This window comes from Gavia stellata, chromosome 16 (genome assembly GCF_030936135.1).
Source record: "Gavia stellata isolate bGavSte3 chromosome 16, bGavSte3.hap2, whole genome shotgun sequence".
NCBI lineage: Eukaryota > Metazoa > Chordata > Aves > Gaviiformes > Gaviidae > Gavia > Gavia stellata.
This window is the reverse complement of record NC_082609.1, coordinates 7907605-7935122: the sequence shown is the minus strand read 5'-3', so window position 1 is coordinate 7935122 and position 27518 is coordinate 7907605. Positions and strand designations below refer to the sequence as shown.

Below are 27518 nucleotides of genomic sequence, written 5' to 3'. Positions count from 1 at the left end.
GTTGAAGACCAGGACTCACAACTGGTTGACATTATACAAATTCCTCAGGGCTTTCCCTCTACCGATTATACTCTACATGCAACTCATCTGCTGGGACCTCAGTACATATTAGCATCCCTATTGCTGCTAACTTTCCTCTCAGCTTTCCTGCTCAAACAGGTGAACTCAAGGCAAGCTCTCCCCACAGGGCATGGTGCAATGATGCCTTTGAAAGATCCTCAGCAAAAGTAACCGTCATGCTTTGTTCTGTTCTAGTTTGATTGGGAGGGACAGATGGGCATTTGCACTCACACCTGCAAAATCCCCTCCATCATCTAGGTGAGATTTTTCTATCTCCTACCCAAAAGGTTTCTCCTACCAGCAAGAAAAATAATCAGCCAACTGCCATCTAATTAGCAGATGGACTATTCATCCGACTTGTCAGATCCTTTGGGAATTTCACATGATGGAGCCGTCCTGAGGGAGAGCTTTTCTAAGACAGCTGTTCAAATGAAATGTCCGAAAACCAAAGGGAATCAGTTTTTCTGCCACTGGCCATGTAGTTTCACCATTTAATTTTCCCCAGTTTCATTTCAGAGGTTTATAATAGTAAGACAAGCTTGAATAATAACAGCAATAATCCTTGTGTATGGTTATGACAAAGGAGCGAAGACCAGATTCATCAATGTAAAGGAATATTGCATCCAACGGGAGCTCAGCTCCCATGCTGCCATTTTGCTGAAATCTCCTGATGAATCAACGTGCTGCCTACGCCTGTTTCCCACCCTGGAGAACCTCTTGTAATATCGCTGCATGCTAACGTACAATGTGCATACGCGGTGAAACCTGGTGCCATGCCTCTTGTGGGAACAGTAGTTACCCAGCAGGAAAAAACCCCACAACAAACTGCACAAAAAAGCAACAAGAAAACTCCTACCCAAGTTCCAGACAATATAGCTTTGTTTTCTCTTTCCATTTCTCCAAAATGGACAGCCCAGAGGATCATTTTGGAACCCTTCCCCATAAGTAGGTAGTAAAAGGATTCTCATTTGGCTTGGTAGGCACCTGTGGGTATATGCAAAGAATTACTTTGCAACCCACTGCGTATACTTCCACTGACAAAAACGTGGCAGTAAGTAGAGAATGTGTGCAGCAGTGGGTATTGGGTGTATTAGTTTGGAAGTAAAGAGGCTGTGGGTGTTTATCGCTATTACTGGGTGATGACAAGCCAAAAGGGGTTCTGAAATCCTAATCAGCAGCTGCTTCTCTTCCGCTCCGAGCTGCTCTGCTGGGGTATTACACAGGCACAGCAATGCTACCTGACAAAACCAGTAGCTCTGATTTTTAATAAACACCTGATGGGCTTAACAGTGCTAATAAATGGCATAATCTACTTATTTGCTGTCTGGTTTGTAAAGGTTTAGGGTATAGTCTGCTCATGCCTCCAAGTAAGCTGGGCTGGAAACTCTCTGTACAAATGAAAATGGTGTCCCAGAGCATAAACTTACCACAGAAAACAGGTTGCTAACAAAAACCTCAAATACTGTGAGGCTATAGAATCATAAAAGTCTCTACTCCAGTACTGTCTCTGAATAATACCCCCAGTCTTAAACAAGAAAGCTTTCTAAAGCTTTCTAATCAGAAGACCTCTCCCACCTTTTCTTCCTTTTGATTTTCCCCACTAAAACCTATATGTGAATCAAGTGTCTTTAAGATCTCTTTCCCTCTGGGTACTTTTGATGCAAGGTGGACAGATGAAAAGACTCACACTTGTGCCATCTATGGGAAAAAGGTGATGGGAAAGGAAGGAAAGGGGCCAGATAAATCCCATTTTTTCCTCCAGTTCCTTTCATAGTCAGCCCTTGGTTGATTTATACAAGAAAACAGAAAAGGCCTAGAGGCAAAACAGCTCATGTCTCCGTCACTGAAAACACACTCCCAACCCAACTGGAGCTTGGGGAACTCGCGTGCAGGTTGCCTTTAGATTATTCTGCATGAGTTTTTTTTCGTAAGCTTTCAATTTGAAGGCTGTTACTCATCCCTTTAGCTCATGTCACGATGAAGTCGCTTGCAGAGAACAGGACCCAGAAGTAGGCTGCTCGACATCCTATATTGTGCAATTTGATTTGGTAAATTGCCTTCCCTGCACCGGCGCTATAAGGTGCTCAGCTGGAGTCCATACACTAAATCTTCCCTCCCTGTGAAAATAGCCTGACACAGCCCCAGTGACACACTGCAAATGCAGTTCTGCTGCGAGCTCACGTTGGGAAAGTTAATACCATTTCTATTCCACATGCAGATTTCTTCTTCTGGAAAAAATAATATAGGCAGGACACAAAAGAGGCCTACGGTACAAGGATCTATGGGGAAAACTGACACAAAGCCTTCAAAGGTAGTGAGAGAATAAGTGCCTTTGAATGCATCCCAGGAACTAGACTGTGAAAGGACAGGGAGAGGTAGGTCATTTACCCTTTCCTACGCAAGCAGCTTAGAAATGTACTGCAAAACATTGCATCCTTAAATATCTTAACCCAGAATTGAGCGTTGGCTGTGCTTTTCAAAATGAGGCACAGGAGAGGACAAGAAGTGCCCAGGGGCCACAGAGAAGCAAGCAAGGAAACCTGGAGTAGCAACCTCTCTGAATAGCACGCACCAGCAAACACTGGCCGCTGGACAACTAAAATACCTGTTTCATGGGGCAGACCAGAGCTGTAGCGCTCGCTCGCTCTCTTTCTTGCAAGTTTAATTTCAAATATACTCGATACTTGAGAAAGTGATGGAACCAGAATCACTGCAGCCTGGTAGACACCAGAATGCATCTTTCTGTCCATCACCACCTCACAGCTCCTCCCAAGACATCCCAAAAGCATCTTTTTTCACCGTCCTGTCTCGCATCCACAGCTGCAGTTTCCAGCATCACCTGTTCTTCACTGCTGGGCTGCTGTCCCTCTGCAATTTCCTTTCACACGTTCTGCCCCAAAACAGTCCCTGATGTAGCCCCTGCCCCACAGCTCTGCCCCCACCGCTTGCTCCTCAGCCTTCCTCTCTTCCTGGCTGAGAGAAGCTGCATTGGGATGGGAGAACATTTTGCTGCGGTGATATTTGCCCTGCGGGTTTGGATCCGCTTCACCCACAAGCAAACACCTCCCTAGGAATGGGAGCTTGCTGTCTTCAGCCAAACTTCAGCACCTCAGCCTAATCAAGAGTTTGTTCTCCCTGACAGCCTCTAATCACCAGTTAGCCAGTTTACCGAGGGAAAATTTTTATCCTTTCTGCTAGAATTCATTTTTATGACACCTACCATAAGAGATTTTTAAAAATTAGGCATTAAAATGGTTTATAGAGGGTATTTTTATAATCCACTAAGCTGTTTTCCATTTCTACTGATATGACATCTCTCAGCTATAATTTATAAATGCCATCAGTTAACAGGCACAGAATCTTGTCCTACGATTTCTCCTCTCATACACTTTTCCCATTTAAACTTTCTGTTAAATCTTTGCTGTGCTGTTAAATCCAGAGAGATTTGGCCATAGCTAGGGGGAAGGAAAAAAAAAGAAAAAGTTTAAGTAGCTAATTAGTGTCACTGGATTTGGGGCATCCTATCATAACAGAATATAGAGGAAGCATGTCCTCAATAAATATTTTGGGCATTTAAATAAGGCTAATGTCCCCCCTACCCAGCAACCTCCAACATCCTCAGAAAATAAAAAGTTTTATAGGCAGTAAGTGGCTGCTTTCCCATATAGGGACGATGAGGATATCCCATCAGGCATATTGACTTTTCAGTGCATCTGACTGTCCCCGCGGTTATTTTTGCTATTGATTGCAACTCAGAAGGGAGTTGCTCTGGGAAGCGCAACTGCATGTGCCAGGGTCCAACCTGGGGACATCCTGGGAGAAAGCATTTATTTACAGTCCTCCCAGAATTCACTTCATACTTTGATAGCACCTTGGAAATTCCTAACGATAATGATAATTCTTGCAGTATTTAGACATTTTCTCCTTTTCTCTGCCAAGCTCAGACTGGAAAGTTCCAGGCCTTGCCACAATCACTGCTACTAAATCAACAGCAGGGAAAACAAAATAGAACGTACATTTTTCCTCATTTGCAGTGATTCCAGCATATCTACCTTGGGTCTGCTGGGAAACTTATATTGGGCTGCATCTAGTCTTTCGGTTATGGAGGGTCCTGAGTTGGGAGAAGCAAGCCCAAAAGAATTGATTTTTGGTTGCTTTAATGTGGGCATGAAGACATCTCCTTGACTGTCTAGGTCAATGATGGTTCATGGTCCTCCCAGGGATTGGACAGACTCCTCAAAGGTCTGGTGGGTTTCCAGTCACAACCAGTTAAACACTTTGGGTAATCATGGGAGGGAAGTGCCCCCAAAGTGCCTTGGAGTAGAGGAAGCTTGCAAGACATGCAGAGGGAGCAAGCCACTTGCCCACTAGCTTTTTTTCTAATGAAGACCTAATTCTAGTGGGGTGTCGGGCTTGGCTCAGACAAGCAGAGGATCCACAGCCTTTAATCCTTTTTTTCCTGAGGAAGTTTGTCTGCAGAAGAAAGGCTTTGCTCAATTGAGAGTTACCGATAATTTTTCTTCAGGCCTTGAAGATCAAAAAGTAAAATTAAGGGCACATTGGCTGAGCTGAATGGAAAAGCTTCACCCATCGCAAGGCCACCTGATTCTACACTAAAATGAAATCAAGAGAAACCGTCCTCCTCCATGCAGTATTTTAAATGCATCTCTGTGAATTTCTTCCCATCAGGACATTAAATGTTTCCCTGTGGGCAGTAGGGGAGAAGGAGAGCTGGTTCAGTCCCTCCTCTTCTGAAGCGGCTTAGTCATGTCAGCACTCATCCCCAGCACTATATGCTTGTCCCATCTCTGGCAAGGTGGCGTGGTGCGAAGGGTGTCAGCCAAGCTGGCCGGCCATCGGGCCAAACCCCAGTGCCACATTTGGGGAGGAAGATGAAGATTGAGACAAGCAAGTGAATCATGCTCTTGTCACTTGGGGAGCGGAGATGAATGAGCCTACACTGCCAATGTGAAGGACATTTTCCTGCTGTCACAACAGCAATAGGAGAACAGATGGTGAATGATATGGACTGCAGCCTCTCAGCATGGCCCCTTGGCACTTCCACTTTGCCGGGCCTCTCCTTGGCAAAGTCTGCTTGGGGGAAAATGTTCCCGAGGATCCTACACGCAGAGGTAGTCTCTGTTCACCCACTCAAGCACCTACATGGCCTTTATCCATATGCTGCCTGGCACTTCCAGGAGAAGAGGAGTAGTTCCCCCATCACTTCCCAGACGTCATCCCCTGCCGCTCATGTGCCAGCAGACAAGGGAGAGCTCTGGGTACCAGCCAGACAGCCGTTCCCACTTGCCAGGGATCCATGGACCCTTCCAAATTGGAGTCAGATTCATCAGGAAGAACAAGGACTAGAAACATGAGCCTACGCAAGAAAATGAAGTCTATGTTGGACTGGCCAGATATGCAAAGCTGTGTCCTCTCCTACAGGCAAGCACTCACTCATGTCTCTCCACTTATTTATCCACCCTGGCAGTTACAGAAGGCATCCCCCTTCTGAGCACCCAGCCCTTTCCAGCTAAACAGACACAGCTGAATCAGAGGGGGGCTCCAGATATTCCCAGCATGGCTTCAGCGGTACCTCAATACCAGTCCTTCCCATTCCCCCTTGTCCAGTCTCACTGGGGGGGAAAAAAAAAAAAAAGGCAAAAAATAGCCACCAGGATGGGAGAATCTCCAAGAAACCCTTAAGATGCAACTTCCCCCTAAAGCCACCCTTCACATACAGCCTCGCACACAAGAAAAAAGAAAGCTACTGATACAGCCAAGGTCTCAAAGGCACAGGTAGGTCATTTGAAGCTTAAAGTCAAAGTCTCTGTTAACTTTAGGACATGTCTGAAAAGTGAGTAGTCTTTCATTCCTTGGAGAAAAGCCTACACAGCCCAATGCATCAGGTGCTGCTCTTTCAGGACCTCAGACTATCTGTTTTCATGCTGGTGCCTTCACTAACTGCAAATCCCCATGGTTAGAGCGATGGGATGCAGGATCAGAGGAGGCATTTCACTGCACGCTTTAGCCGCGGTCTGTGGATGCAGCCAGACTGCAACAAATGTTGATTTAAGGAACATGTTAGATGCTGCCTCTAATGCACTTGCCACAAGCCTTCAGCTCCCATTTATCATCTATGTCTGATTCTGCAACTTGACTAAAACTCAATTCTTTTTTTTTCCCTCAAGACACCCTTTTCAAGACTTTTTTTTTTTTTTTTTTTTACCATTGATGTATTGGTATACTCCCTTGCACATTTTTTTTCCTTTGACTTCTTAAGAAAAGAAATGCCACAAAGAAGCCATTAGAGCTCCTCAGTCACCTGATCTCAGCAGGAGATTCCTCTGACAAACCACAAAACAAGGTGCGAGACCGATGCATGATCCCAAGGCAAGATCTCCCTCTGGAAGAGACGAGGATCCAGGGGAACAGGATTAGCTCCTACAGGAGGTATCCTACGGTACTGTGCCAAATCAAGCCAGAGAGGAGGAGTTGAGCGTAGCAATGCAAGCTCTGCACCCTCCACCACAGCATAGCCAGACTGGGAGCACCCAACACTGTCCTTTCCCCTTGTCCGCCCAAAGCGTAGCAGAGCCAGAAATAGCCAGAGATGGGGTGAGCACCCCAGCTCACCCATGCATGGGCAGGAGGCAAGTGGACCATGGGAACAACCCTGTCCTACTGTGCCTCGTGACTTAGCTGCTGTTAGAGCCTCTTCTGCAGCAGACAGCAGCATCACCACAGAACAGAAGAGCAGAAACACACACCTTCCATGAAAAAAAAATCATTGTGCTATAATCCTGCTTTTGGCTTGTTCTTTCATCAAAAAAATGGTTTGGATAAAATAAAAATACATTAATCCTGTTTGTGCTATGCTCAAACCAGATCCACAGGGACACTTAATAACACTTAGAACACACTATATCACATTTAGGTACTGATGCTCCTGGAGGAATCAGTAAACATTGAAATGCCTTTAAAGATCTGATTTTTGGTACTTATAGGCCTAAGCTAACAATCAGGAGCCCAAATATTTGGTAAACAAATATAATGGCAAAACACTGCTGTGAGAGCTTACTGAACTCATGACAACAGGGAGATGCAACAGGTGAACAGCAGGAACCGTGACAGCCACGAGACGGTCATGACATCTCAAGCACGGGGCTTGCAACGGTTACAGGCACAGACAGAAGCAGAACAGCCAAGAGGAAAATCCTGCTGCAGGGAAGGGAAGAACAAGCAAAAATCAGGGTGAGGCATAGCATTGCTGGGCAAAATCTGCAGGAGAGGTAAAAGACAGCAGCGATGGGATCACAGACTACAAAATCCCCTCTAGTGCCTTCGGATCAAGCAAACCTTCTTTAGGAAGGGCTTGATCCACAATCCAGGAAACCGATAGTGCAGAACCAAGGATGTACAGCCCTGATTTCCCTTCACACTGAAAAGATCTTTAAAAAACAAACTAAAATTAAGACAAATGCTAGCTTTTCTTAGAATAATGCACGAGCGCAAATTAAAGGAAGAAAGGTTAAACCACATCAACCAACTAAACATGAAAACTGAGAAAAATAGCTGCAGAGGGTCACAGTGCTCCATCACCCGGGGGCACCCCATCTCCCATCCAAGGCTGCCGCACGCACCAGCACATCTTACCATCTCTCCTGCTGACTCTGACAGCAAATTCCCTTGAAGCACGTTGGGAGCCCAGGATTTTAAGCAGCCAGGAGATAACAGCAGCCAAAAACACTGGTGTGAGCTCATAGCTGCTGCAAGGAACATAATTAATACGGGCTTTCATCACCTCACTGCTCTCTATGGCAAATACTCCTTACAAGGAGAGTTAGATTTGGGGTGTCCACGTCCGACCACTCAACATCTGCACAAGGGACCCTGTGGGACCCTCACCCGGACCCTTGCCTGGTGCATTGAGCCAAATGATGGGGAAGCACCCTTTTGCAGAGCTGCTTTGACTGCAGGTCTCCGGGTGCAGGGACTTGTTTGGGGCTGTGGCGTGGCCCCACAGCCCATTTCCCATAATCCCATACTTTGGGGGAGCAAACGGGCTGACGTGGGTGAGGCGCGTGGAGGGCAGAGGAAGCAGCGCTGTGCTGAAACAGCATGAAATCCAGGCCAGGCAGCAGTGGGTGGTAGACTTAACCTGCCTGGAGTTGCATATATGGGTTTCATGCAAGGGGGCTGGACTAGCCTCTTAGCCCCCCTCCATCAGTATTTTGGGCACAGAGAAAGAAGCAAAGTGCCCTCATTTCTCTCAAGGAATTTTTCAGAGCAGCGATGCTTTTGGACTTTTCAGAGGAAAGAGTGCATCTGCTGCACATCCCTGGGCAGTGGTACCCATGGACTGCTCCAGCTGAAGCTGGGAAAAAGAAATCCCAGTGAGGAAGGCAATTTCTTCTGAAAGATGGACTCATCGCTGGCCTCCAGGTGCCAACTCTTAAAGCAAATTCTTTCAATCTCACACAGCATCTTTAAGAAATGATAAATTGCACTGACTCAGAGGAAACTGTCTGCTCCCTGGTAATAAATGAGCTGTTAGCAGAGGCAGCAGACTCCCAGATCCATTTGTGATCCAAAGGGCTTACAGCTGCTTCCCGTTTTCACAATGCCAAAACCACTGAACACGAAGACAGCAAGGGATGGGAAGGCAGCCTCCTGCGCCTGTCTGCTTGCTGCTCTCCCGTGGCTAAAAGACGACTGTCAAGTGTGATTTCCTTTTGATGGAGCCTTCTTTGGACGTAAATTTGCTGTTGTTGAAATTGAATTATTAGCTGCCTTGGCTGCAGCAAGGATAGCCAGGAAAAACACTGCCAATCTCACCCCTGCACGCTACACGTCCACAACACCTCTTGCAGCTCTGGACACAAACCATCCTAAAGCACGAGCGCCCACAGTCCTGCAGCCACACACCTCATTCCTCCGGCTGCAGTCCCTGCACAGCTCGATTAACGCAGACAGCACTGAGAAAACACACCTTTGCCATGTGCTCCCACAGTCCCACCAGACAATGCTACTGTACCTCCATCATCCTGACCCCGATTCCCTTCACCCCCAGCCTCCACAACACTGCTCTAGATTTCAACTGCACAGCCCTGGGAGCCAAGGGGGAAGGGTTTTTTTTTCTTTTGTTTTTAAAGTTGCCCTCCTCGAGTTGCAAGTTTGGATTCACATGTCTACTTTCCTTCCCGAGACAGACTTGAAACAGGAAGCCTGGATGCACATCGCTAACAAACTCCTCTGAAATTGCTGTCAAATGGCCATCAGAAGTCAGGACCAAAGCAGGGTGGGATTCAGAGTATCCCCAGGATTTTCAGATGTGTTTTGATCCAGGGTTTCAGGTCTGATTTGGCTCAGCTGTTGAAGGATGCTACTTTAGAAATTACTTTTTGGGGGGCCAAACAGCTTTGCTTCCCCCCTCCTCCAAAAAAGCTCACAAGATTGATTGTTCCTGTGCACGCAGGGCTTAGCTGTGCTCTTCCCATTAAAGCTAGTCAAATCCCCAGATGCTATTTTGAAAATGCTACAGTTAGCATCTGAAGGCATTCCTCCCCTGATGATACAGACTCTATGATCCCCTGGAGCCTACTCCTAGGGAAAGGCAGTATCAGCCAGCAGTGTATCGACAGAAAGAGGGAGAAAGGGTTCTGCTTAAAGACCACAAAAGCAAACCCAGGCATTGTTGTTAGAGCACTGCAAACGCTACTGCCAGCAGCGAGCCCATGAAAAGTGAGAAATAGAAGAGGCCAAGAGCACGTCTCAGGACAACGGCAGACCACTGCAGTACTGTACCAAAATGCAGAAGGTGAACCTAAGAAGAGCAGTTTCTATACCATGAACATATGTTTTATTCACTTCTTAGCAATACATCAGAATAGCACAACTGCAAACTGCCTGTTTGCAATGTGATGCCTGCTTTTATCAAATCCTTTACAGGCTGCTCACAGGGAGAGCAGGAAAATGTTTGGTACCCCTGAGGTACCACCTTCAGCAGAGTATTGAGGAATTAGCAGAAGGACATAATACAGCTGCAGACACTTTGGGGTGCGATTTATCTCACCTGCCTCTCAAGGTCTCACAGTAAGCTGTCTAAGCCAAGTTTATCACCTTGGCTTCCCATATTGACCTGGGAGATAAGCAGGCATCTCTGGAGGGCAATTCCTCCCGTACTAAGATGGTGTCTAAAACAGTTCAAAAGGATTGCTCACTGGAGAGCTCTCTGCTGATTAGAGAGGTAACCTTGATGAGTAGGTTAGATGAGGGCAACTAATCCTTAACCAGAAAAGTCAGAGGGAGCAAATTCCCTTCTTCATGCTTTAAGGACTTAGGACCTGATGCCTAAGGATGCTGCTAAGGCATGTAAGCAGTGACATGGCACGAGCACCCTGGGTCAAGCTTGGGCTTGGTTTTTACCCCTCTCTTCCTCTGTCCCTCCACAAACATCTGGCAAAGCAGAACTGACCTGATAAGCACGCCATTCTGTTGCTTTACCTGGCGCTTTGCAGAGGAAGGTAAAGTTTAATTAGGGGGCAGTGCATCCCGCATTTGTACTGAGGGCACATGTAATGACTTGAGAACAAGCTTTGATGGGCTAAAGCTTCCCAAGCAAGAAGAGAAGTTTGGGAAAGGTCTCTTAACTGACAGCTGCTATCTGAGATGCTGTGTGTTGGTTTTCCCACTTCAGTGTGACTGTTAAGCCTCACTAAAACTGTGACAATGCTTGAATGAGAGTTTCCTCTCTGACAGAGCAAGCCTGTATCCCAAACTAGTGCTAGTTACACCAGAACAAGAGGTGATGTGAGCTTTTTGGGGAAGGGCTCATCTCTAAAGGTGTGTGGTTGCTCTGGGAGAAGGGGTGGAAATGCAGGAGCTATCTCGCCTCCTACCTGGGGGCTGCACGGTGAACTCACTGCCCCCCTAATTATTGGCACATAAACATGGACATGTCTGGGAACATGAAGAGCTGGTTTTCTAGTCTGTGGGTGACCGCAAATGGGCAACCTCCTGCAAGCCCCGGTACTGCATGGGGCTCTGCAGGTTCAGGAGAGGTGCTGGTATCTGCACCCTCCGAGGTCTCTGCTGAGCCTGGCACACGAGGCTGCTAAGGTGGAGGATGTTATGATATAGATGACTCAATATTAGCAATCTGCCTGACTTCATCCACAAATTTCTCATGGGTTCCCAAACAAGTGATGACTCTTAACGCCTGTCAGCCTAGGCTAATTCAGGTCGCAGCCTCCAGCAAAGCTCTGCTCTTCCCAAAGCCTCTCCCCTTTGCTGTCCCCACAGGAGAGGAGCACGGCAACTCCCAGATTACCATTCCCACATCTCGAAGCTGCAGACAGTGGGTTTTGGTTGGCATAGCCATAATGAGCTGAGCAGAAAAGACCCCAGAACCAGGACAGCCTGGAAGACTGAATGAATTCTGATTAAATCTGTGAAACGCACTCAGCTCTGCCTTTGCTCAGGATGGACTAGGGACAGCTGCTGTGCCCAACTTTTTCTGGGACAGTGAACTGGAAATGGCATCGCTGCACAGGCTGTGCCGCAGCTCGTTTCCCTGTCCTTGCCTGCAACAGCAACGTCCCCTCGGCTCCTTCCCCCACCGCAGCCGTATGTAGTTTGGCTTTCTATTACTTCCTTTGGTAGTTCATTAAAGACATTAATCACCTTCTGCACAAAGACATTTCTCCTGAACTCCCTGCAGGCCAGGCCTCTTTCTCAGCTGTGGCTCCGCTGGCTGCTTCAGCCCTTTGCAGACACAGTGCCAGACCTGCCCCCATTTCCCCACTGATCTGGGTCCCTGCTAGACACAAATCGGGTGATCACCCCCAAGCCTCCCCTGCCGCTTGCGCTCTGACAGCAGCCTCCTTTCCAGCTAACCTTCACCCCACCGTGGTCTACATCTCAGCATTTATTGTCTCCCTTTTCCCTGAGCGAACGGTCCCATCTCAGGACCAACACACGTCCACCTGCTTACGTGCATCATGCAATAAGCCATATATAAATGGCACATGCTCATCAAGCAATAAGTATGCAAGGCGTCCTGCTGCACAAGGGTGACTGAGGGGAAAGCACAGTGGCATGTTGGGACTGTTGCAGCAGCAAGAGGGCTGCAGGCTGTGTTAAACACACTGGCAGTTTGCAATAACCACTCCATGCAGGGGATTCCCTGCCCTAAGCACTGAGGTTTGGCTCTGTGGCAGTTGCAGCAAAGAAAGGGGAGGCCAGGACTGAGCTGAGCTACAGTGCTGGCCAGATGGGAGACACCAGCAGGCTCCAGCTCATATTTGGGCAGGAGGAGACAGGCCTCAGAAAGCAAAACCTCCCCTGGCTTAGCTAAGGGCTGGAAAGGGAGACAAGGGACAACTCCAGCTATGGCATGTCCACGGTCCCTCCAGAGCTGCTGCCTGTCCCCTTTTCCACGCCGAGTCTCCAAGTGCTGCTCCTGACCCAGCGTTTCTCCATCCTCCATCCTTGTGTGCTCTCTGTTGGACTTCGCTCGCCCATGCTCTCCCCATGAGCTCCCACGCTTGCTGGTAATTTTTTCTGCTCTCACCTGCCAGAATAGCAACACCATCCTCTTTCTCACAGATGGTACTGAATGGGGTGCAGGTGCTGTGTGGAAGAAAAGCTAACAAGGCTCGGGGCACTCAGGGGATATTGGCAGGCCAGCAGGAGAAAAAACACTTCTCAATCAGTGTAGTCAGTGATGTCTTCTGCTCATTGAAGCTTATCACTAACAAAGATCAAAGCAAAGTGTTTGGGAGGGCAGGGAGTGAGAAATAGCCCTCCCTTTCATACAAGATCCTTCCACACTGCATCCAGATTACCTACAGCAGCTTCTGTATCTTTCCTTCGACCCTCCAGCCCTCAACCTTTCATCTCCCTCCCACTGCATCTCCATTAGCATAGTTACAGGACCTCACTTATTAAATCAAAGCCTCCTACAGCATATAGAGAGATGCAGACATATATGCTATATCCACACAAGGACCCTGCCATCAGTTGTATGTTACACCTCAATCTTAGACATCAGTTGTTTTCTTTTGCACTCCTCCACTCTGTCAAAAACAAATAAAATCAAAGAATGAAAAGACCCTCTTGAAGAAGCCAAGATACGGCAATTTGTAGCTGTTACTCTCCTCTTCATTGCCTCTCACTGCTACTTCCTCAAGGGATCAATCAGTCCTGTGATGCGTAAGCACGTCTCCTCCTGAACTGCAACCCTGGACAAGGGTTGGCAAGGGCATGGTTTGCAGAGAGTAGGGAAAATAACTGATATACATTAATAAAAAGAATAACATTGTTGGGGGTTTTTTTGTTCTTTTGTGTTGTGGTGTGATTTCTTTTTTTTTTTAAGAATTCCCCAGAGGGGACAACCGGGTCTGGCTGCTAAAGGGCAGCATGAGAAAATCAACTAGAGACTCGTTACTCTGTAAGCTAATGAGCGGATCAGTTCAGCAGGTGAACAGGGAACAGTTTCTGCCAGATAGCATGCTGTTATTATTCTAATCATTCCATATTATTTTGCAATGTTTTTTTGCTGGGATGATGGTGGATTGCTAATGGCTTGGTTCGGCCCTTCTTCTGCATCTTGCCTAATACCTGACTTCCTCAGGAGTCTATGTACCCTCCCAGAGGACATCTGATGCTCTACCAGACGGCACGTTTTACTAGGAAAAACATTACCCTGTTTCAGTTCTACACAACTAAAAGCAGAGAAGTAAAAAACCATCTCTCTTTAAAGGAATGCAGTTGAAATAAATGCATCTTTGTCTTCAGACCTGTGTTAATACTGCACCCCGGAGAGTTTGGATCTGCAGAATATTAAAGTCTCCCTGACTTATTGCCTCTTTAAAGAGCATGTTGATTTTGTGTTTGCTCTGAGCTCCACGTGTTACTGAAGCTAACCGGGATGGTTTCCATTTCCACTGGCAAAGAGCTGTTGCCTTTGGGGCACTAACCCTATTAAGGGAAATGTAAACGTATATATCTAAAATTCCCACTAGAGTTTTAGAAAGGAACAGCGCGCTTCCCCACGCTGCCTTCCTTGCAGCCACATGAAGAATTCCACTCTCACCTTGCTAATATGCCAAAAAATAAAGCCTCTGTGTTTCTGGCTTAGTAGAATCCCTATTCACATGAAAAAGCTTTATTTTTAGAGAAGAAAGGATAAGCTGTGAGTGAAAACTGTGACTGTCACACAATGGACAGGTCTGGCTTCTGCTGCTCACTGTTTCTCAAATGCCTTCTCTGCCTGCTGCACAGCCCAAATTTTACTTCTTCACTCTCTTTTTTGCTTGTCACCAGTGAGTATTTGGGATCCTTTCCAGATGAGCAGGTAGATTTGCAGGTGTGAAATTCCCCTTATTCCTCCTCTGATTTTTCCTAATTGGATCATATCAGCTTTTCTCCCCAGGCACTGCTCCCACAGCCCAGGATAAAAAATAAAATATGTAAAAATAGTCATGTAAAGAATAAGTGCCCCCATGCCCTTTGGAGAGAAATGGACACAGAAGACTGGGGGAAACTCGTTCCTGATGCCTGACATACGCTGCCAGCCTCTTGGCAAGGCTGTCTTCACCAGATGACAGTGGAGCCCCATCAATGTCCCCACTGATGGTATTGGCTCACATTCACCCAAGGTTCTCCGTGCCCAGATCCGTGAAGGTAGACAGACAGCCCGCCCTGTCCTGGCAGACATAGCTGAGGAAATGGCTCAGCACTCATGTTTTAAATGCTTTTCCTGCTTGGGGAAAGCACATGGGACAAGGTCCCACCTTCTTCAGCGGCAGCTGTGACTGCAGAGCCCCCAGTACCCACCCCAGATCCCCTGCAGAGACCTTGGGTGCAGGAGGCTGGTGTCACCCCCCAGGACCCACTCCCTCCTGTTTGGCAGGATTTCACCCATCAGCACCCTCCTTGGGGCTGGACCTGACTCTGTACGGTGCTGGCATCTCACCAAATAAACATGCAATTACTAGAAAGCCATAGCCCATCCCTGCCAGAAACTGAGCATCCTTAACCTCAGTTTGATCTAACATGAATTGATGCTCTGTGATTCATCTGCCTGTACCACATGCTATTACAAAATCTAAGATGTATTTCCTTGTAGTACCTATGTTGTATTAATAAAACTGCATCTCATCATTAAATCCGTGTTTCTGTTGGCTTAACTCACGTTAAATAATCATAGCTAGCATCCTGAGCTCTGCGGGGAAAAAAAAAATCCCAAAGCATTTACATGAGATTTCTGACACTGCGAAAATAAAAACAACTCTACCAACACCATAACAATTACATACTATTACAGGGCTGAGCTTACTTAGATTGGGGAAGTTTAATTATAAAAATTGCATTTTAATTGATTGCTGCTGGAATAATTACAGCAACACCTTTCCAAGAAATGGCGACCATCCTGTGTTTGTCAACAAAGCAGCTTCCTTTAAATTCAACACCCAATAATTGTTTAATTAAGCCAAATTTAGATCCTCATTCGAGAACATTCAAATGTTTGCCTATTCCTTCCTGCCTCTGAGAGGTAATTTAAGAGATAAAAAGCAATCTCCAGAAATACTCTATCTATATAAGTAAGTATCCAAGAAGAAAAAGAAATACTTCATTTTATAGCTGATCTGGATCTAAGCTTGCTGCTATTGATAAGAACATAAGCACAGAGTGAGTGATCGCTACAAATCCCTCTCTAATTGGTGCTGGGAGGCCTTCATAAAATATGAACAGACTCCAAACTACATGTTCATTTTCTAATATGCAGAACAGATTCAACTGTTGATATTCTAGCAGCACCCACAGCCAGTACTCAGTACTGTGTGGACCCCACAGTAACTGTAGCTGTGCATACATGGAAGGAGAGGGATAAGTAATTCGTTGTTTTTCAGCCTCTTTACAGGTTTTCTTGCAGCTGCAAAATCCTGCTGCTGTCCTGTGCAGACGTCTGCATTTCAGGTGTGCAGCTCCTGAATGTCCCTTCTCAGTAGCCCAACACCTAAGCATGCACACAAGCTGATCGCTGCACCAGCAAAGCTACAGGGCTCAGTGCTGAACGGAGGTTTTTTTAGTCACTGATCATCCCTGCAAAGTGGCCTGAGTTTTGCAGGGACAGATTTACCAAGCTGGTGACTCACCTTCTGTGAGCACTGCTCAACAGGGCATGTCCCCCAGGTCACTGCTGGGGAAATCTGTTGCTGAGCCATCGTCTTCCCCGGGCAGCGAGAGCAACCACCACCGTCTTGCCAGGGCTCACGTGGGGACTCCAGCCAGAGACCGAAGGCAGGAGTCTCTGCACTACAAATTAAATAAAGCTATGGAGCTGGGGCTGAAAGAACTTACATTCCCTGAGGAGCTGGGCTATGCACAGGATGGGGATGTGCATTACATGTGCACGAATGGAGGCTGAGACGAAGAATAAGAGAAAACTATTCCCAGCACTGATTGTCTCAAGCAAGCAGTCTCTCATCCTTTGCTGCCAACACAACATGGTGCTTGCGTCCACTGCGGACCTCCCAGGGGTAGGAATTTGCAGCTCTCTCCTAAGCTTCAGCCCTCCTGTGCCCTCTGATCTGGCTCTTCCCACACCTCTCAGCTCTGACCTGCAGCATCCCCTGCCACGTTAGGTCTGCCCTGAGCGCAGTCAGTCACCGCAAAACCCAGCAAGGCATTGATGCTCTGTGATTCATCTGCCTGCACCACATGCTATTACAAAATCTAAGGAGATGTATTTCCTTGTAGTACTTATGTTGTATTAATAAAACTGCATCTCATCATTAAATCCGTGTTTCTGTTGGCTTAACTCACGTTAAATAATCATAGCTAGCATCCTGAAGGTTTGCTAGCAACTATGTTGAGGCTGTAAAGCTCTTTTCCAAATGTGGTTGAAGACAGAACCTGTGAACATGTCTTTAAAGCTGTTCAGAAGGGTTTTGCTCTGCTACGTCACTAGGCAAACCTTTCAGCTATGCCACACCATCATTTTACCCTTTACAGTCACCTGGCACTGGTATATACTTGCTGCTGGAGGAAGGACTCTAAATTCACCTTCCCTCTAAACAATTGCCTTGGCCGTTGAAGAAACAGGATAAATATATAGTCTCCTAACCTTTAGTTAAGCACCCTTGAAGCAGTAGGTATGTGTTTTCATACCGGTAAGCCACGCCACGCGCCCAGCTGCAAACACAGAGCCCGTTCATTGCCATCTATTCTGTGGGATGGAATGAATTCAGGAAGATATTTCAGTTATTGAAATGTGCCCGTGTTTCAGTGATGCAACACCATTAGCATCAACCACACACATGAAATATGTGTTACCGCACGTTGTATCTACTACCTATTTTTGCTTTCTTATTGATTACCATTTGCTTAAAATCATAAGCTGCTGACGTGTTATGCACAGGGTCCACAGGACCCATAGGTGGACTCTGCCCCACAATCACTGTGTAACGATAAAAAGTTGAAAACTGGAAGCATCAGAAATACGTAAGTTATTGCTGGGCTGTCACAGTGACAGCCCAGGGACAACAGCAGCCTCCTGATATTTTACAGATTTATCACTTTCATGGATATTATTGTTACCAATTTACGATCATCACTAGCACATCATTAACGGCTCCCTATCACTGTCACCTATGCACAGACAGGTGCATCTCATACTGTAAATTCACCCACTGTCACACCAAAGCTTGGTAAGCAGATATGTGTCAGGCAGAGATAGACAGTGTCACAGCTGATGCTGAGATACATTTTGCATAGGGTCTCCTTAGACAGAGTGCTGTCATTTTGCTGCAGTTCCTTCCACCACTTCAGCATCGTCCCGCAAGCTGCACAACGAGGTTTTTTGCTTCTGCTGTCACCACTGATTCTTAATATATATTCTATATTTTGAATGATGCTGCTTCAGGCACTTGCTATAAGGACTACATTTAGCACACGAGGCTGGACCCTAGCATGAGGCAGGACTCGCCATAGGGCTGGGACCTACTAGTCTTCCTCAGATGTCCTACTGGAGACCCTGGTAGGGGTAGCACCAGGTTTAACAGACTCCAAACACCCTTGACTTAACCATCAGAGAAACAGGTAATGCCAATGACAAGGAAAGGCTGCGTTCTCTATCTCCATGGGAACAAAAACTGGTACTTTTAACTGGTAGCATGGCCAGTCTTTTCTCAGAAGATAAGGACCACTGCGTGGGCAGGGTTTTTATTCTCTGTAAATAAACAGATCTTTCTGCTGATATCTAGTCTTGGCAACCGGGAAGGGAATTTGCTGGAAGATGAGGAAGGAGATAATTCCTGGCAAAAGTTTCCCTCCATCCCTAGAGTACTAAAACCAGGTCTCCTAACAGCCTCCTAACCAGGTCTCCCTCCTTTTGGGCTGTGTTTTTTTCCCCCTAGGGTACATGGAATAACACCTTCTTTTGTGCTTACAAAACAAATGCTGCCTTCCATAGTCTGGAAGAACTTAGGAAGTTTTTAATTATAAGAAAAGAAAAATGAGGACAAGTGAAGTTGGACTGTGAGGAGTGCTCTGTTGGTCTGATCTAGGACAATGTGCCCTACATAAAGCTCAAATATAACATCCTTTGGGAGGCTGTCTTGCTTCCATTCAGCTTTTGTGAGACCACCCCCTTCCCCATGGTACTAATGACAGATTTCTGAAGCATAACTAGTATCGTGGTCTTGCTATCAACATTAAATGCTGTAAACAAAATCATTAGTGGCAGGCGTAGAAAGGGAGGGAAAACTATGCGCAGATGGAGAATTTATTCTAGTGATATTCTTGCAGTTTCTGCTTTCTTCCTGCTATCAGCACTGAAATAGCTCATCCCCAGCCACAGTCAGCAACTCTACCGCAGGTGGGTGACGCTTTCCCTTGATAGATACAAGGTCTGTCTTTTTTTCTTCTATTTGTCTAGTTTTCCTGCCAAGGAAGTGCCATTGGATTGAGCTGAAATGGTTGCTCTTCCTTGATGGAAACCTTGTAGTTGGCAAATAGAGGGATATTAAGGAAAACAGAAAATCTTTAGACGTGTCATTAGACACTCCAGTGAAAGCGTGGCCAAATTATTACTTCTCTCTCCTGTGTCATACTGGCCCAGAAATTCCTGCGATCTTGTGTTTGCAAACCCTCCAACAGAAAAAAAAATCACAACTCTCTTCTTATTTTCTTCAAAAAGCCTTATTAATTCTCCTCCTGTACATTCCTGGTTCTTTTTGCAGGAAAGCATTTTTCCCTTCTGTGTATTTCTTAGCAGAGAGAACAGTTTGTGCCCACCTCTACCCCACTCTCCACAAGACTAAGCTGCAGAGAGGATGTTTTGGTGAATCAAATGGATACTACAGACGTGAGCCAACAACAATCCAACACGCTCTACAAAGGGAAGGGTTTCTCCAGTCCCTCCTGACAGTCCTCATACACACACACGCAGGCTCAGAGAGTGAAAGCAGTCTGACACCAGATAGAAATGAGAAATTCTTTGTGCATCGCATCCCGGTGCCGCTCGCTCCAAGGGAAGAAAATGCTGCAACAGCCCCTACTGCAACCCCAGGGCTGTGTTACGGTCTTTGTTTTCCTCTGTTTCCCTCCTGGTCTTATTTGTTGCTGCTAATCTTGGCATTACCCGGCAAGCCAGTTTTTTCTTTTCCCAACTATGTCATATAACAAGAACAGCACAGCTAATGTGCTGTGTTTTAGCAGGGTACAAATACACCCTAGGATCAACTCTACAGTGCGAATCCAGTCTTTAATACTTGTTTTTAGAGCCAATGATTTCACTGGTTCTTGAAACTAGAACTCTCTTACTTCGCTGTCGTTGTTAGGCATGCCCTTTATTGTGGATCTGGACTCCACTTGCACCAAGCTGCGGTTTTCTGCTAGGTCTGTCTTAAATTACAAGGACAGATGGCTAAACTGGGGCTGGAGAAGAAGTTGTTCACACTAAACAGAGACTTCTGTGCACCCCGTGGGTGTAAAGGGATGTCTTTGTTGTACATCATGGCTATGGGAAATATGGGAATGAAACCTCAACATAATGAGTCGGGCAGAGGTTAGATAAACAAGAGGAAATTAACTGTTGGGGGTTTTATACCACTTTAGGCAACAAAAGAGAAAATGCAAAACATGCTGAATAACTGCAGCACTACCTCACCCCTATGTCTTAGCACAAACCAAAATGATTCAAAAATCCTTTGCCTGTGTGTGCGGGGTTGTCCTGCGTGGACCTTAAAGGAGTCGCATGTTTGGAGCAAGATGTCTCATATTTTAGACACAAAACCAGCAGTCAGGAATAAAGAAACCAAAGTAAGAAAGAGCACAGCAAATGCCGCTACTTACAGGTATATGTCATTTCAAAGCTGTCGCTAATGTTCACAATGTCGATCTGGGGAAGGAGTTTAGGGGGTTCCGTGAGCTGAGACAACGCAAACCTAAAAGCCGCATGTTCCTGGGACTGTTGATTAGGAAATAACCCCCCTGGGGAGAAAAACAGAACAACAAGAAGACAGGTCTTAAGCACACCCCTGTTGGCAACCTCTTCATTCCAAAATATTCCTGTGAGCAAAGGCTACAGCTCCCCAGCCCAGGGAGTGCCTTTACACTCCAAAACCCTCCAGCACACAAGACCCAAGGGGTTTGTGCCCACTGAGGGCAGGCTGGGAGCAGAAAACCTTTCCATCCTGTGCATTACATAATGCCTGGATCACATACAGGAGCCCTGATGCACCCCTGGGCTCGGCAGCCTGCGGGGTCAGGGTCAACCATGGGTTTGGCTCAACCTCCTCACCCCCATAACTTTAAGGAAAAGAAATAGAAGTGCTGCCAATGTTACCTTTATAAAGGAGGAATGAGAGTCTTTTTCTGCCTCCTCTCACCTGTAATTAGGCTCAGTTTAAACCTTGCTAAGAGGAGGGATCTGCTCCAGAAGGGGTACAGGGGTTTCCCCACACTAGAGGACTCCAGGGTACGGGGCAGACTGAGCCTGGCCCGACAGGCGCAGGGCTGGGTGATGGGGACAGGGCTGTGAGAGCCAGAGCGATGTGGGACCCATGGCCAAACACCTGCTGCTATGGGAAGTTCGCTGCATGGAAAACCCCTAAATTTAACAGGTAACAGCGGCCAAACGCAAAGAGGGCAGGAAATCAAAAGCGTGACCCTCCAAGGGATCGATCTGAGAAGAACTAGAGACAAGCCCAGAACCACAGGATGGTAGAAATACGACAGGAACTGGGACCAGACTAGACCCAGTGTCAGAGCCTCTCTCCCCCCATGAACCTGGAACAAAGTGCTGCGATAACCCGGCCCCAGGAAAAGTTTCCTGCTGCTCCCCCAGCAGGAAACTTGGCTTGAGGCAGATCCCTTCACAGCCTCCAGAAAGATGCCATTAAATTCAGACTGTCTTGTAATCTATATGCACTTAAAGGGAGCACTGTTATTAGCATTTTACAGGTAGGGAAACAAAGCACTTGGCAACAAGGTGGAATTAAAATAAAGAAGCAGAAAGTATTAATACCCACCCACCCTCCAGGGCAGATGGTTCGGGAAGAAACAAATGTGCAAGGACCCTCTATCAACAGCACATCATTAGCATAGATGGCATCTCCTTGTTCTGTGGAAAGGGCTATTTGTGCACGAATATTCCTGTCCCTCCCAGCCCCAACCTAATCAGGGGAATAAGATGCTAGTAGCTGAGTTAAGCTATTATATGTGTTTGTTGAAAGGGAAAAAATCTGGGATGTTGCACAGATTTGAGGTAATGGGGAGGCAGGAAGGGAGGGAGACAGGGATGCAGCATCAACAGCAATAAAAGCACCGATTGTGCAGCTGGACTCAGGCAGGAGTTGCCTGAACTTGGTGGATTAGCAATTGATTGGCATTGTAAAGAGAAGGGAGGTGGGAAAGAAAACCGGCATGCAAGGGAAGAGAATTTCGGACCTGGTTACAAATCATCATTAATAAAGATCAATGAGAGAGTCATAATAAACCTGGGGAACAAGGGAGGGAGGGGAGCACTGAGAAGTTACAGGAGGGGAGAAAGGAATCAAACAGGCACTGCTGGTGCGCAGGGGGAGCAAGTAGCATGAAATGAAAAGAGACTTCAATGCAAAATCTTCCTCCAATAGCTCTGCCCTTATTCTTTAGCAACAACAACAGAGAGCGCCTGTTTGTTACCTCTCGTCCCAGTTACCTACAGATGAGAGCCTCCTCACCAAAATGTATAATGCAAACGCTGATTGCAAATGCAGCAACGCACAATGGCAGCCCAGGCATTTCTCAGAGCAAGAAACATATTTTTTTCGTGCTTCCTCCATGTCGGAGGCACTTTTCTCCCTCTGTGTTGGTGTGTGTGTGCAGGCATTTATTCCCAATCTTCCCCTCCCCCAAACTGATACATCTCTGCTCTTGCAAAGCTGGTACCAAAGCACAAATCCAGCCCTCGCGGTTCACCCCCTCGCTCTCTCTCACACACATACATACATACACAGACAGACACACATTTTGCCTTTGCAAGCAAATGAAGGGGTCAGTTTTCCCCCACCGCCCCCTCTCCACCCCTACCCACTTGCCGGGGAACGTCACTCCCAACGGGCCCCGAGCTCTGCACTCACCTATCTGGATATTGTTGGGGAAATTGGCCCCTAACACCGCCCCTAGGAAACTGGTGCAGAAGAAGGCAAAAATGTGCTGCATATTCCCTTTTGCATTGGCGAAAAAGAAGCCCAGTTCCAAGCATAGATTTGATTTTTCCCCCGCTCTGCTCTCTTTAGCTGCCTCTCTCGCCTCCCCTCCGCTGCGCCTTCAGGGTTGCGCGTCTCCCTCGCTCGGAATCCAGCGCTGAGACTGCTGCTTAACACCGCCTGGCAGCAGGATTAACTGAGCCCCGTGAGAAAGAAAGAGAGCCCGCTCCTCATCCACATCCCTCCCCCGCCACACACAACACGCACACGCACACACCAGGCGCTTCCACCCAGCTCATTCTTCGCCTTCTCCCAGTTGGAGCCCAACAGCTGGGTACCGCATCCCCCCCTCCCCCGGCTGTTCCCCCCGGGGGTCCTGGCTGGGGTCTCTAGGGGTAATTCCCACCTACCCCTAAATTCCTGGCTTTCCCCCTCAACTTCTCTTGGCAGGAGCTAGAAGGAACCTGCAAATCAGTAGGTGGCAAACTCCTCTAGAGAAAGGGCTTCAACTCCTCTGCCTCCGATCCATCGCTTCCCAACCTGGGCTCTCACCCCTGGGTCCAGGAGTTGAACAGATCAGCCTCTACAGCCCGGCTCATTAGGATAACAAAGAGGGTCATAGCCTGCAAAACCGTGCCTCGGAAGGAAGGATTTCAGAGCAACAGACAACAGAGGTCCTGAAGGAGGAAAAAATTAACCCCCCCAACATCAACTTTCTCATTGATTTTTTCCTGCCCACCATTAACCTATGAGGCATTTCACCCCTGTGCTTGATGTGGAGGAATCTGTGCTTGCCAGCACCAGATAGGGCAGGCTTCTGAAATTAGGGGGCTATTTTAGCCTGGATCATTATAGGAGCTCTTCTGTGGCAGGTCTAGTGAGGTTGGAGCTTATTTGACCATAAGCAGTTTTGCTCAAAAACAAAAAGGGGGGGGGGGGGATCAGCAAAAGTATCAATGATAAAAACCAGCTCCTAGGCACAACTTGGGATTTAGAAATATTTGGGGAAGAACTGCTGTGAACAGAGCCATAGCCATCTCGGAAACGAGAGAAAGTTCACCCATTCCCCTCTGAAACACATAAACTCCCAAACCAAACTCAGGGCCTCTCGTGCCTGAATACCCATGTTCAAGCACAGAGATTCTGCCCTTACTGTTTGCAGCCTGAATACACACAAGGGGTAAATAGCAGAGAGGAAACAGAAAGGAAAAAGGATGTTCGGGGCAGAGTTAGAAATAGGACTCAGATGCCCCGTGTCCTGGTTTGGTGTAGGGTGCCTTGCCCTGGTCTCCACTCCCCATCTCCAAAAGCATGGGTTTAAATGGGAAGAGCATCAAAGAATGGTGATCAATGTTTAAAGGTCGGGAATTGCTCCCACATAAGGAACAGTTGGACAAACGAGAACTCTGCAGAGTGGGATAACCAAAATGGGAGGTGACCAAAGCCTACAAAATCCACAGTAGCACAGAGACATTCCCTGTTGGCCGCAGGGTCCAGGTGTGACATAACTTTATGGTGCAGGGACAACATTACTCTTCATATATCCTCCAGACATTTATGGACAGAATAGTCTTGAAAACAGCACATTTTTGTTGGCAGATCCTCTACTTCCTCTGAAAGAGATTTACTACAGGTTTGTTTCCCCACACAGCCCTTCCTGCCAGCTGCGACAGAGTCCTTGGGTAGAGCAGCATCATACTGGTCATGCACTATCTCTTCAGCCAAACACGACAATGACTGGAAAATCACCTCTCATGTGGCTATGGGCACAGGCTCTGGGTAGATGACAATGGATCACGGATCCTTGCACAGGCCTTCATTTGAACTCTGCAAATAAGAGTTTGGGATCTTTAACCTCTTCGTAAACAGTTTTAGGGATTTCACTGTGACTTCCGGGATGACAAAATGCTTAAACAGCCACATAAATGCCAGATTAGGTATAGGGTCTCAGCACCATGCTCTAATACCTTGCATCAGAGAGGAGTTGCACTGATGCCTGCAGCTTTGTGGCCTCTTACAAGGACAGTACGGACAGTTACGCTGCAAAAAACAGAGCCCAGAAGACTTACACCTTCCCTATGGCAAGCAATAAAACATCCTTCTAGGACGGATTCCTTTTTTCCCCAAGCCACCCTAGACCAGAGCAATGACTCTCAGTGCCAGAGAGTGCAGGTTCATTAGAGCAATTTTCAGGCATCCAGGAGTCAGTTACAGGCAGCCAAAGGATGCTCTTACCCTGTCTCACTGCCTAGGTGACCAGCATCCCAGAGTCATACTCAAGCACAACAAATTTAGATCTGCTGTAGATAGGTAGCACCCTCATCAGACTTCCATCTCGTTCCTTGTATAATTTAAGCAATACTGATTTGAGGCTAAACTAACCTGCTGATAGGTTTTATGGCCTCTTGCTTTCCACCCAGAATTTAATATAAACAGCTGCATTTATAATCTGAAGAAAGGCACTGAAGGATAACCCGCACAACAGAAAGATGCTATCACATTTTCAAAACTCCCAAACAGCCTATCTGATAATAATAATAGTAGGCATAACAATAAAATATTGTAATAGCTCACAGAAAGCTTGCACAGTTGCATTAATTAATAATGCTGCTTCTTCTGTCTATAAACCTCTCCAAGTGCAGGTGGCTTAACAAGGAGAACCTCACCACAGTGTAACAAGATAAGTAGTAATAAGATCATTATTTTAAGAAGGTATTCATTTCCTTTTTCCCTATAGATAACAGCATTTCATTCAGAGTTTGCTAGCACAAAGATGTTAGGAACTAACTCTAGCTGCTCTGAAGATTCTTTAAATCAACATCAAAGCAATATAACTTCTGAACTTTCGGCTAAACACCAAACCAAGTCCTGGGAAGTTGATGAAACTCTTCAATGTCACAAGAGTGGTCACAACAAAGACAGATCAATCCACCAGTCTTCTAAGAGAAGAGTCCAATTGAATTATCTAGCTTCCTAAAAACAATTGAACGAGCTTATTCCTCCTTTCGTATTTCAGAAAACAAAGAAAATAATTCAATACAACATGTAAGTATATTGCACAGTGCCATCTTAATCAAGAGCAACTAAAAATATCAGGAAATGGAGTTTTGAAGACCTGTATTTTGTCTCAAAAGGTTCTTAAGACATAGGTAGGACAGGCAGGCATCTGGTGGTTAACAGAAAACATCCAACAAAGTCTTGTGAGATAATTAATCCATGCAACTGAGTGTAAAGAATTAGGTAAATACATGTCTAAAAAAAAAAAGTCTGTCCAATTTAAGATAAGAAATGCTATAAAGGAATTTTAAAAGTGTGTAGCTGGTTCACTTAAGATCTTTGCCAGAGATGAGAATACGAAAAGGAATACATCAGAGCTACTGTTCCCATCGTGCTCCTCCTGGAGCTGACCTTGCTGTACTGGGCGAGAACCTTTGTTCTCACCCATTTCTGCTCCAAGGTTTTCTACACCAGAGACTTTTGTCTCTGAGGAGGCTGTCTGCCACCTTCCTCTTTGCTCTGCTTTGCATGACGTGAAGTTGTCCACACGAGCAGAATGCTCTGCCTTTGCTACCAGAGCTTTTGTTTCCAGGATAAGAAATAAGCGGTTGTTGCAGCAGATATATTTCTGTACCAGAAGCCTTGGAAAAACAAAGGACTCATTCACATGCAGAAGCCTCCAGCCTTGAAAAATGAGGAAATCAACAGAACTCGGCATCCGTTCGACCTCCCAGCAGAATTATTTCCCCCAGTGCCCACTGTGTTTTACGTGATGCTCCTGAATGTCTTTAAAGAGGCTATTGAGATACTACTATTTCTGAGATTTCTTTTATATTCTAGCTGGACAATCTCTATACAAGGCTTTTGATAAAGAGCAAAATGTAATTATAGTGATTAATTTAAATAAACTCCAAACAACACAGACTCTCATATGGGTTTCACAGAGCCTTGTCATAAATGAATGTTAATGGAGTCACATGTGTTTCTCTCCCTGCCTTGTTCACCTCAATTTTGTTTTTTTGGATAACGCACCTCTCAAGCAATGATCGTAGCACAGGTGCTGAGAGGACAGACTCCAGACATTCAAAATTGGGAAAATTTGGAAGCGATCAAAAAGGAAAAGGGGTGAGACAACTCCCTCCATTCACAGCACCGACGTACCAGGAAGCGCGTGTGCAGATAGCCCTCGGCACACCTACACCCAGCAAACATATGCACAGTCACTGGTGCCACCCACATGAAAATGACACTGATAGACACAGTTAAGAAAGCGTACGTGTGCTGTACATGCACACACACACTCGCAGGATCACCCAGGCAGGAGCAGGCGGCACAGCTCAAGGGTGTTTGCTGGCATGCGGAGCTGCTGCGGAGGGGCACGAGCGGCTCTGCAGCCTGTTGCACTACCATTGGGTTTTATGAAGTAGGTTTTAGCCTGCACGGGGATTTTGGACCTGCAGCCAAGCCCTTCGCTCATCCTTACTCAGAAAATTCCCACTGAAGTGGAAGTAGGGGGACTTCAGGCTCTTTATGGTCATTTCCATGCATGCCTACATAGCTTATTTTACATCAGACACTTGCTTCAATATTCTAAACCTGGAAAGTATTATTGACACCACTGAAAAACAGCATCTACAAACAGTAGTCGCCAAATCATTTGTGGCAGAATCTCCTTTACAAAAATAGCCTCAGCAACGTTTGGTATCAGGTGGAAAAAATCTCCCCGCATCAATGAGTCAGGCCTGAGGTGTCTATGGCCCC

At 46.5% G+C, this 27518-nt stretch overlaps 1 protein-coding gene across 5 annotated transcripts in view; it reads right to left on the bottom strand.

Annotated features, from left to right (window-relative positions):
* The window catches only part of GRIA1 (glutamate ionotropic receptor AMPA type subunit 1), a 126632-nt gene extending 102883 nt beyond the window's left edge, over positions 1–23749 (bottom strand). For 4 of the 5 annotated variants that reach the window (XM_059825306.1, XM_059825307.1, XM_059825308.1 and 1 more), the window contains exons 1-2: positions 22692–22773; positions 20422–20559 (exon numbers count right to left, since the gene is read on the bottom strand). In XM_059825306.1, the coding sequence (XP_059681289.1) occupies positions 20422–20559; positions 22692–22773 (220 nt within the window). Of the gene's footprint in view, positions 1–20421; positions 20560–22691; positions 22774–23739 lie in introns of those variants that run through there. The other variant, XM_059825310.1, reaches the window with a different exon arrangement.
* Positions 23750–27518: the final 3769 nt, after the last annotated feature.